Here is a 12731-nt window from a genome sequence, read left to right on the forward strand (position 1 = left end):
TATAGGTATACAAGATATACAAGGACTACTGCTTACAGACAGTTATTCAAATAGCTGCACATACTATAAAATTACAAAAAGACCAATACTCAGTTTATAAATGGATTATTTCAAATTGGCAGTGAATAGGATCTAAGGATCTAAAGAGCAGGAAATCCAAATGTGGATTGGTATAAGTATGAATCTAGTGAAAATGAATGTAATTAAAGATTAATGACATGGACAACAAAAATCTCAAAGACTGCTCTAATAAATGTTACCTACAGCAAATGTCTACTGCATGAGCCACAAAGAAAACCCTTCAGGATTATTGCAGGATAGAATGGATGACATTCAATCTGTATTGGACACACCACCACTTCATGAGATGAGAGAATAACTTGACCCTAAGGAAGAGTGCTATTTTTCTTCATGACAGCTATGAGTTACTTTGAGCGAAAGTATGAAAAAATCCCCATTGGAAGGTACCGTTATCAAAACTAATAATGAAAAACTCAAACTCTTGAAAAAAAAAAATTGAGGCGCAATCTGTAACACAATCTGTCTACCTATAGCACCATGTGCTGTATTGCTTTACAATCTGTCATATTTGTGAATTACAAATTAAAAACAGTCTTCAGACATAGTAAGAGTTGTCAAAAGGTAAATGGTTCAGTGACAATTGTAGATCTCATACTGACAATTGTCTCACTATTGAGTTTCAGTTGAGTTGGTCCAATGACTCATTCTCTCAGTTCACACCTCTTTTGGGAGATGAATGAACTCTGAACTTCCTGGTGACATACTGTAATGCATGCTATTGCACAATAGATACTTTCAATTAAATACATTAACGTGTCTGAATGTAAATTAAAATAAAACAAACAGGTCTCTGAAAGTGCTCCCAGTTTCCTAATCATCAACTCATCTCTTTCACAGCGCATCTGATCTTGTTAATAATCTCAGAAGAGGTACACTCATACACTTGATTCAATGCTGCAAGCACCACTTGTAACAAGCAAAACTTAGTAATAAATTTCCTATCCCAATTTGTCTTGAGATCTGCCTGTCACAGAACGCCCACAAGCACACCTACTTAAAGTAATAATTCTAAATACCTGTCACAAAACAAGTACTCCATTTGTGAATGAACTGAAGCACAGTCCTTCGTTCCTCTGTAAGAGGTTTGTAAGAAACAAGCCTGCCACAACAATCAAAGCTTTCCGTGTAAAAGCAATAATTTTAAAATTAAATTGAAGTGGTGAAAAATGTGTTGTTGTTTTTTTACAGAAGGTACAGTAAATGTTACATCTTAATAAACTGCAGTCACTAAAACTCAGGAATAGTTCATATTTTTCACCAGTATGGAATATTTATTATACAACTTTATTTATTTTGACAGAAAACGTTTATTTCTGTTCTAGAACAGCATTTTTACATGATATGTAAGCCCAGTGACTTCAACATTCCTAGAGGCTGACACATGCTCTGCAAGCCTCCATCTCTATAATTGAGCAAATAAGGCTGATATTGAGGTAAACAGAGCCTTCCCAGAAATCAATTCAGCAACACTTGGAAAGCCTCATCATGGCTCGATACAATTCTGAAAAAGAGGTAGACATTTTCATGGCCAGGAGTGTGTTCTGTATCAGGGAACATTAAACCAACTGATATTAACAGGAGCATTGTTCTCTGTAAGTAGTAAAATGTTTTTTCCTGTAGAACATTAGGTGTTCCTGTGAAGTACCGGATGGAGTAAAATACCCTTTGAGCCTTGTTTAGTGAAATTCCAGCTGTTTGAATACAGGGAAAAGCCACAAATAACAATGGAGCCTCACATTAGCCCAAGACTCTTTGACAAATCTATAACTCGATGCAAAATAAGGTCTGGAAGACCCGGGTGAAAGTTATCTTTCAATTTATTTTTTAATGTCTTATCTATTTTGAAAGTCCCCCAAAAAGAACATCAAATAATTCATACATGAATAGTTTTCTGGAAAGATTAAGACAAATGCGCTAGACCACATTAACATATTTTCTGGTGTTAATGTATAGATTATATATAATAAATGATTCTAATATGTTTTATTCTTTTTTCTCAATTATTTCTTCAGTAATCATTTTGAAGTCTTTCCTAATAGGTGTTTTCCAAGGAAGAGGGAAAGACCTAATGCATCAGGTAGACACTGATGTGAAATTGTAGGCACTGTACCAACTAGGGCAGCACCTGTGCTTGGATAGAAGGCTTATTGTGTTATATCCGTCACAGCAGTCTAGAGCCTTATACTGTATGAAAGCCCAGAGTAGAAGGCATGACTACACCATAATCTCATCACAGGGCCAATTGAGCCTCAGCAGGTAACCTCCCCTCGTCTTTGGAAGGTGAGTGGAAAGCAAGAGAACCCAGAGAAATCCCACGGGCCCACATGGGAGAACCTGCAGATAAATGCCACACCCCAGCTCATAATGGAGCCAAAGATCCCAGTTCTGTCAGGCAACAATGCTAACCCACCCCTCCATATGTCACTGTCACACAATTTGTACATCTCTGAACGTACAAGGACAATTCTCTTGCAAAGGTTGTTTAAAAAGCTGCAAACTTTCAGAAAATCAGTGATGGCAAAAATTGTTCAGGCAGTTTTTTTGGACTGCTAAGCATTCCATATAAAAAGTGCTGAGATAAATGTAATTCACGATAAGAAAAGGGACTGTAAAACATTGTTCTTTTCTGACAGGAAAATAACTCAGAAGACTGCAGCCTTTTTCCCTTTCTAGGTATTTATCGAACATCCCACATTTGTTCTAAAAGGCAGAGAGCTCTGGCAGGTTTATATCTTCTGATGTCTACCTCCTGGCACAGAAAAATACTAAAGCAGAATTATCACCTCATCATTGTCAGACAGGCTGGTGTGAGCAGATAACTACCACATGAATCTTCAAACAGGACATCCTTTGTGGTGGCACAAGGAAGAGACACCGTTTAATGCAGTAGGAACATTGAGGATAAAAATTGAGACAGAAAATACAACCAACCGAGGGCTGCAATTACTCTTGTTCTCTGAGAATTAAGTCATTGCTTAGCAGCTAGGACCTTCGAAATCATGTTGTCAGATCTAACAAAAACAAAAAAAAACTGCTCCCTGGCCTTTGGATGAGCAAACTAAGTCAACTAGGTAAACAAAAAACATTCTTTCCTACCAACATTTCCAAAAGATAAGAGTGATTTTCACTTGCACAAATTCCTTTGATTCACTATTTCCAGTAGACTTATGTGACTAAAAATTTCCAGCAAATACACAGCACAAGATTAGCTGGAATGTCATATAAACGAAAATGAAATTATTCTAAATAGCCTAATAGAAATAGAAATAGCCTAACATAAATCTAATTATCTGTTATTGATACTGATACTCTTTTTTTCTTTTTGCTAGCAAGTGAGGTTTAAATATTTTAACTCCTTGGTGGTTGTTATGCATCAGAAAAGATTGCAGCTTTACCATTCTTTTCACATTGCATGACATTTTTGCTAATCAAGTGAACCTTTATTTTCTTATACAGAAAGGCATTTCTTTAAGCAGCAGTATTCTGACTCATTAACAAAAAATAAAGGCAAATGTATAATCTAATTCAAGGTCAAACTGTTCCATTTAAAAACAATGGTTTCCTTAATCAGATGCATCTTACCTATAAACTCTAAATTAAAATCCAAACTGCCTTGACAATGAAACGTACTGCACTGTTTGTTTTTCTTTGATAGTAAGCTATAGCAAGTCAAGCTCAATTCTTCTGAGTTCAACATAAATCACAGAGCTGTACAAGCCAGAAGCCTACTTTCCCATTATGTCTCTAGGTCCCAGGTGTTTGAAATGTACACTCTTGCTGCCATAGTAACGATAAGCATTGAGGGAGCCAGCTATCTATGGAAGGAGGGCTCATTTCAATTGCCTGTGCAATTGTGTGGGTTTTCTTGGAGATCATCGGTTACTGCAGCTGTTAAAGCAATTTCCAAAACAAGGTGTATGTGTGTGTAGTGGAAAGGGGACAGAAGCTGATCAATTTAAAAATAGGACCTGACGACAGCCACTAGTAACCTGAAACTGTTGCAAAAGTCCTTAGAGTTTAGCTACTTATGTGCCTGCAAACTGTGAACATCGAAGACCTTAAAAGCCAACCACCTCCAGTAGCATTAATCAAGGACAGGATTTCCTGTGGATTGTGAAGGGCTGTACTGTACTGACTTTATTTCTTTCAGTAAGAATCCTTGCTTTATGCAACTTAGTCATTTAATTACAGGGTTTCTTTCCACTGAGTCTGTGTGTCACTTTCAGGTTAGTAAACTACCCTCAATTTGCTTTAAGTCCTGTCAGAGTGCAAAGGGTTTGTGTCACATTAGCTACAGCTAATAGCCAAAAGGTACTTTGCCATTAATGAGCGTAATCAATTAAGACCCACCAGTATTATCATGGCTATCCTTCCCAATGAAGAATGGGCTTGATCACATTCTGTGATATGATGCTATTTATGCAGGAGTGTTTCAGTTCTACCCTGCAGCAGTTACAGCTTAACTAATTATTTTCTAAATCCACCAAATTTTAGATTTTTCGAAGGAACGTGTTCAGAGAATAATAATAATTACACAGTCCAAATCTTCAAGGTTTTAATAATGTATTTATTTGCTTCTGGTCCTCGCATTCCATTTAATGTTTTTCTTTGCCAGCAAAAACAAGAGGGATCAACTCAAATCTATGTATGACTTTTGGTTTTTCTGGTTTCAAATAGCTATACTGTACTTGGAATTAATACATTTGGAAAGTATTTACAACACTAGTTTTATTTGCTTTTTGCTCTCAGTTTACAGAAAGGTGAAATATAATGTTTTATCTTTTTATATTTGCTGGGAAATGGGTTATAATTTTTTCCCACAATTTTTCAAACAGCTTCAGACAATCAACAGTCAAGATGAAGTACGAATCGGATTGCATAAATGTTTAAATTTCAATGGACTATTGCAATTTTGAGTTAAAAAGCTAAAAACTATTTATATTTACATAAAAATACACAACTATGCATTACATTTACATTACACAATTACATTTTCTGTGCATTTAATACACTCCCCGTCTTGCAGTTAAATAAACTCCTTTTAAAAGGTATGCTTTGTGTTCACACAAATTCCCTACAATGTGTAGAAGAACAAAGAAATAAGAAGTGGTTTTCAGAAAGCAGTCTGAAAAATATTGTACATTGAAATGTTACAGCTTTGAAGGCCTAATCTTCCTCTGGGTGTTCCATCAGCCTCCTGTGGCTTTGTGCAAAGTTATGAACAAAGGGAGACAAGATGTGAGGAGATCGAGCAGAACTCTGTTACAAAGATGCATCCCTGAGCATGTTTGAACACAGCAATGAATCATTCCCATTGTGGCAAGCAGAAGATCTACAAGCCTCTAACAAGCCTGTACATCAGTAATTTTCACAGAGCCTCCAGTTCCTATCAGTATTCCTTTATAGCTTAAACTGTGCTGCTCTGGGAGTATAAATGTTGATCATAGAGTAGGGTTCAAAAGCCCTCTTTGTTGAGCTTGAGGGCACTGAAGGCTTTCATCAGTATGTTCATCTCCCCTCTTGGAGCAAACTTTCCTTCATGGAGCTGTTCGTGGCAGCTGCTGGCAATTTAGCCTGAAAGCTGGAAGCCAGAGAGAGGGACAAGCTAACCCGTATCCCCAGAGAAATTTGTTCATCAATACCCCTCACCCACACTCCCTCCTCTCCCCAGGGCTTGTGCCAGATGGCCACAGCTGCACTCTGGAGAACTTACAGCCCCACTGGATTAGTGAAATACTATTTTTATCTTCAAAAGGAAATAACCGCCGTGGGAGAGGCTACACGAGTTTTAACTACAGAAATAAAAAGACACTCCTTAAATCGATTTTAGAAAATGCTCCTACTACACTGTTAAAGACCAAGTACTCAAGACCTCATTTTGACATCTCTACCAAAGCCTATAGCACATATCACCATACTGGGGCTTTAGGCTGGACATTCTGGACCAGAACAAAGAGCGACATCTACTGGGTTACGAGCTCCACCTGCAGTAGCGATCTTTCCTTAGAGGTTTCCCATTCCAGTACTGCCCACATCCATTCTTTGCCATCTGTTATCTGACAGGTGCAGGCGACAACAACAGTATCACCGCTGTCTGACCAACAGATTTTTTGGGTGAATTATTTTTTCCCCCCCATGAGTATAGCAAACCAGAAACACTCCACAAAGCCCACAAAACCTCTCAAGAATAAATCTGTGTTTATCGGGGTGGTCACTTAATTTTTTTTATTACATCTGTTTTGTCCCAAATATATTTCAATTCCAAGAAAACACTCAAACGTTTCCTTCTAGTATGGATTTGAAAGAAACACTGCAAAAGGTGTTTGGGTGAACTATAGTGAAGAAAAGTCTCTCAAAGTAATGTCTTAAAAGGTTAAATCATGAAGAAATGCCTAAAAAGTCAAAGTAGTGAACCTGCATTGGAATACTAAATTACAGTAGCAATTAAACCTAACAATTAACTTTAAACTTTAAGTACACACAAAACTATGCTCGCAGTGCCACTAGTATTGGAAACAGTTTAGTTCCCGTAGTTTTTACCAACAGCCTATAGATGTTATTCACAGTGACAGTTTGGATATTTCATGATCACAATAATCCATGCACTCAATTAACTTTCCCAAAAGTGAAATACGACCTAAATTAATGGTTCAGTTCCTAAATTCATGAATAAATCCACACTCATTAAAAATTGAAGGGTTTTATCTTTATTCATGTCTACATTCGACTTGTTGGAAAGCTGCCTCTTCAAGCTGCTTTGGCAGGTTTTGTTGTTTCACCTAGGTGATAAAATATTGTTCAAATACCCTTTGTGTCACAGACCAAATGTTCGACAATCATTGTGCTGCAACTGAAAGCAGTTTGATCAGTGACCGTAATGAAAAAAAGCACTCACTGTTCCTCTATGACGAAGTCAAGGTTTTCAGGGGATATCTGCCCCGTTACAGGGTGTCGGAAGGTGGTTGTTCTCTGGTTATGGCTGAAAGGGAGAGAAAAGAAGAACATTAGGGCATTTCACTCAGCTCTGAGCTCCTATCTCTGCATTTACCACTGCATAAAAAAACATTCTTCAGCAACACACCAAGTTTTCTAAGACTTTCCCACAAGTGTGTTGAATCTGTCAGAGTCTAGCAGTACTGTCGATCAGCCAACAGAGCTCATATTGCTTCACACAAACTGTACTGCACAGCACAAACCCAAGCCAGCCAAGGAAGGCTTATTGATTTTGATTGCACCAGGTCCTTTATTGCCTTAACGTGGAAATTAACCAATTTCACATTCACCAGAACAAGAAAAAATAAAAGCCTTTTTTTTAAGATTTAAAGTAAGAAAAAAACATCTTATTACCTATGCAAAGATTCTTACACTTAACAAGAGACACTAGAATTCACACATGAACTAGATAAATTGTATGTGATAAATAGCACACTGGAACATTTCAAGGTCAGTACAAATTACACCATTGACCAGAGTTGCATTTCACTTTGCAACCTGAGCAGAAAGACTGATACATTTAAACATCATTCAGTATAACTCCAGTACAAAATGTACATGCTGTCTTTCATAATACACTCAGACATACATTTGTCAGCCATCCAGACTTCACCGGATATAATATTTTATATAACTGAAATATGCCTCTGGTATTCTCTTCACCATTGCAAATCTAGAAAACATTACTTTCAGGTAAACCTTTAAAAGCATGAACACATCCGAATATTTGGACTTGTCTTTTTCTTTTAAAAAAAAATATGAAATACTGCTGCATCTTTGTTCACAAAAAAAAACCACTTGATTGTACAGTACATGGTTCATGTCCTTGCTTTCCTTGGAGGTAGAAAGCCATTGTATTCCGAGTATGAATGATGTTCTCTCCTTCCACGGAAACTCCAGAAGAACTTGAGCTTTTTATCCGTCACACTTCTAAGCGTCTTTCATGCAAATGTGTATCAACTAGGATTTGGTTCAGTGGACTGTAAGACAGTTCCTTTCATAAACAGTGTGTTCCTTCTTTCAGGTAGACATCAGCAATATAATGAATCTCAAAGCTGGAGTACACTGAGCATTATGGTATAAGAATAACAGAAAAAGAGAAAAATAAGAGGTTACCAAATTCAAATACAGGAATGTATTTGAGATGTTAAGGCTTCATATAATTTGTCTTATATCAAACAAATCAACATGTCTGAAGAATTACTCTCAACTGGACATTTAATTAAAAACAAGGGTACCATTATACCGAAAGGTTTTCTTGCAAATGTTCAAATTATTGGTACAATATACAGCCGAATACTTACCACAATTAAACGTAGTTACTGGGATGATTTTCCCCCCCACAATTTGTATGTTTGGTTTGCTGTGATGTGTATTTATTTAGTATTGTATCTCACTTCAAATGTTTCTTTTGGTCTAACCGCAACAACCACAGTTTATACAGAATAAAGCCAAAGATTCAAGAAAGAATTTATTTTCAAGTTTAATATCTCCAGGAATAAAGAAAATAAGTTACAAAAAGTAGAAACAAACAAAAAAAGTCTAGGTTTCCTGCCTGCTATGCAAAATTTGAATCCAAATTGACATCCAAACTCAAATTAGTTTAAATTTATTTTTCTTTACTCTGCTCATGGTTATTGAAAGCAGCAAGACACTGTAGTGTCTTTCTACATTTTTGAACCAGAACTGGTGTCAGAACTGAGCTCTTCTCATTAAATAAACATTATATATTTGTATAACCCAAAATATCCCCTAACATTTTAATGCAGAAAACCCTGTAGTACTACTCATGCTAATCCAGATTATGTTATTTTCTCTCCCCTAGTGTCAACTGACAGTATATAAATACAGCTAAGTGGTATTCAATAAATATCAATAATCCTAACCAGTTCAGGTACAACTAATTCAATTCACAAGAGTGAGAGTCATTTAAATGCCTTACATGAAACTGTAAACAAGCTCAAATTCTACTATGCGTGGTGCGTGTTGAAGAGGACTAACATTGTTAGTTGTTTGTTAGCCCTCAGTATATTATTCATTGGGGTGAAAGTCATGAAACAAAACAATATAATGGAATAACTTTATACTATCTGTAAAATATAGTGAATATATAAGAAAAAAACAATACACAACATTTCTGATGTGCTACGGTCAAGAAAAATTACACAAGACGTGTTTTCTGAATGTTACTGTGTGCTTAATTTTAAGACCATGCATACACAAAGCCACGAACTTTAAAACCTACACCATGGCCACATTGTGAATAATGTTTATTAGAGGTCAGGTGGATATATAGCTTTGAGGTCCTTAAAAGTTTGAACCAAATCTGTTAATTTCACATTACGTTGAAGTAAAAGAAAAACTTTGAAAACTGACAAAATACAAAAGTATCTGCCACAAAGGTCTTTTTAAAATAAGGTACAGCATTTACCATACCATCCACAAGCAAGGAACGTGGATAAACACATTACAATACCAGTGATTAGACACTGGTTGGTTAAGAAACAAATCTTTAAAATCTAATTTTGTCCCCAGTGAAATTTTCAAACCACAATAGCCAAAGGCTATTCAAAAAGAATTTAATGAAGTACAGAATTTTCTAGGGACCACTGGTTGAGAAGTAAACAACAATTATGATGGAGTCAAGGAACATTTAGTGGTTTACAGTGAAAAGGCCTAAATTTTGCTAGCTCATTCATATTCTACGTTGATAGTGCTTTCCAGAAATTTAACAACCAGCTGTGCTGTTGCCATCTACTGTACCTGCTCTGTGGTGGCATTAAATTGAAGTATTTACTTTGGTACTACAAATTCTCCTCCTTTGCTACTCTGAGAATTTTGACAAGGAGCCTTTTAAATGATGAATTCTAAAACATTTGTTTCTCTCCCCCACCCTAACAGTATAGTGTTGACTTCTTTACAAAAGAGAAAAGATTTCAGAACATGTTTGTATAAAATATGCCAGAACACACATCACTTAACACTGTAATGTTATTCACAGATTGCAATCATTTCAATTATCAGTCACTGATACTTTTTAAAACCCCTTAAAAATCGTTAAATCACACACATCTAATACTACTACCTCTACCTACTGGATTAAATGACAGTTTCCAAGTTTCCAATCTAGAAACAATATTATTTACAATATTAGATCATCATTGTAAACTGCAAGAGCGTTAGATCAACAGCTGCTAGGCCTACATCTGCTTGAGCTTTGACTCTAATAGAGTACCAATGCCACAGACTACATTACAGTTACACAATGGTTTAGTCTTTCCCTGCTCAATTAAGAATCTGCATTCTTTTGCCCCTTTGTCTACTTAAAATCACTTCTGATTCACTTGTCATGGAATTTACTACTGAACTGTGTCAAGACCGTTCACATGGTGGGGGCTGGAGTAAGCAGTACATTAGTCTTGTGTTTTGCATCTCTGTCTTGGTCAGGAGAAACGGCAAATACAGAATGATAACTTGTCTAAAATTACAATGGAAAAGATAAAAATGCAATTCCACTTGACAAGACAATCTGCATCGAAGTAATAAACAAAAGTATACAAAAAAGGGAATTGCATTCAGCTTCATTTTTAAAATGAGTCAAGTGTCTTGCCCATGTACAACAGCAGTGTGCCATATATGATTTGAAACCATGACCTTCTGGTATGGAGGCAGGTTTCCTAACCATTACTCTACACCACTAACAGGAGTTAATAATGTTCTAGTATGAACATTACTGCATACAATAGACATATACACAGGACAATGCAGAAAGAATAGCCCCAAAGAAGACAAGCTGATAAAGTATCAGTGATCTGTCAATACTGGTCTTCTGCAATACTGCTCCGTTAATAAAGTATCTTGGATGCCTGTTAACTGCATCCTAATGCTCAGCTGTTTCAGACTAGTATTACAAATTACCTGCCCCCAGGTTAACCACACCCTTTCAGAGTCTCAGTCAGTTTCTGAACAATTCTGAAAGAGCCATGTCTGCCCTGCAGTTACTAGCCATGGTTTAAATCTTCCTGAAAGGGACACAATAGTTAAAGGTTACATAAATGTCATCCTCAGTTCCAAGACTCTACGCACATGTACTGTAGGACCACTGCACCTCATGACCAGCAGGCAACTTAAACAAAACTGCATAACCGTAATCCATTCTCACACTGCTGGCTTTCAAAAGAAACTGCCATGAATCAATTAGAATTATTTCTGCTAAACACTTCAAAATCAACTTTGAAAAGGCTAACAAAACAGGCTGCAGCTGATTCCTCATCATCTTCTCAAATTTAGATATTTACTGAGACAATACCAAAGTAACAGGATGTTTAGAAGGGCATAAGACAGTTACGTTTTCTTAAAACTGGAAAGCTTCCATTATATCCCAGGCGACACAGAGTGATTGTAGTCACTCTTACAGCCAGTTTGCATTTCCAAAAACACCGTAAACGAGACCATTTCTAACCCCTGAGATTTCAGACTCCCATACGTATTGTTTAAAATTTCATCCCATCTCAGGTGTGCATCCCTAAAATTCTGCACTAATGTCAGGATGACATTAATATTTTCAATCATGAGAGTGTACAAAACCCTAGATCATTGTACAGAATCTGCTGCCATGTGGAAAAGAATGGATTCAAATGCCTATTCTTAATCAAAGAATTTCCACACAGTCTGAGCCTTTTCTAGCTTTAAGCTACCTGAAACGAGGTTGTTTCACAATTCTTTACAACTGTTTGGTGTGCAGGTGAAAACAGTCAATGGTCACTGCTATCTAAAGACTGAAATTCATTTTAACTATTGTGCAGAATTAACCCAGAGCTAACAGCACTAGGATGCAGCTATTTAAATTTGTGCATAAAGTAAATCAGAATTTAAAAGGTTTATTCTTTATCTGTTTAAATACATCATATGAAAAGAGACCGTAGGATTCAGAAAAAATGAAGTAAACATTATTTCCATTTAAAGACAGATATTTTCTCAGCAATTTTGCACTGCTTGTGGTTAACTTCCGCTTCAGCTGTAAAGCTTTAAACATCTAAATCAACAAAAGCAAATGCCAACTAATTTCATTCTTCTAATTGAATACAGCGTTTTTAGCACTCAAATTTAATTTGACCACAGCAAAGTGTTTTTTCAGCATGTTTAGTTATGGCACATGACAAAATTTGGAGCAAAGGGAGGCTTTTTAGCAGTTGAACAGAGAAGCAGTCATCACTGATAATTGCTCATTATTGTGCTCTGTCATTTCAAAAACAGTTTGACATGAAAACATTTAAATATCCGAAAACCTTGAAAATTGACATTATATAGAAGGTCTGCCTGTTTATTGTTTAAATAAAAGGTGAAGCTGCAGGAGTACATTTCATAGCAAGCATCGAAAGAAAATTAATTTATTCTATTGTTTCATATAAAACAATATTGACAGCCAAGTTTGAAAAACACCTGTATTACATTGACCGCAGTAATCTTGTTTTACTACAGCATTAGAACGCAGCTAAAAGTCAGGTCTTAAATGGAACAGGTATTACAAGCTACTGCAGTGCCTTTCTGTCAATGTCACTGAAATCAAATAACCACACACCACACTGCCTGCTTAAATTCTAATACAAAGCCTGGAGTCAAACTACAAGTTCTGTTTCAGTATTTCGTAACGAAAT

The 12731-nt window shown here is 36.3% G+C and overlaps 1 protein-coding gene across 16 annotated transcripts in view; it reads right to left on the reverse strand.

The window, feature by feature from the left end:
- plekha7b (pleckstrin homology domain containing, family A member 7b) overlaps positions 1–12731 on the reverse strand; it is a 121993-nt gene that overhangs the window by 49534 nt on the left and 59728 nt on the right. For all 16 annotated transcript variants that reach the window (XM_015338123.2, XM_015338121.2, XM_015338120.2 and 13 more), the window contains one exon: positions 6977–7060. In XM_015338123.2, the coding sequence (XP_015193609.2) occupies positions 6977–7060 (84 nt within the window). The remainder of the gene's footprint in view (positions 1–6976; positions 7061–12731) is intronic.

This window comes from Lepisosteus oculatus, chromosome 21, assembly GCF_040954835.1.
Source record: "Lepisosteus oculatus isolate fLepOcu1 chromosome 21, fLepOcu1.hap2, whole genome shotgun sequence".
NCBI lineage: Eukaryota > Metazoa > Chordata > Actinopteri > Semionotiformes > Lepisosteidae > Lepisosteus > Lepisosteus oculatus.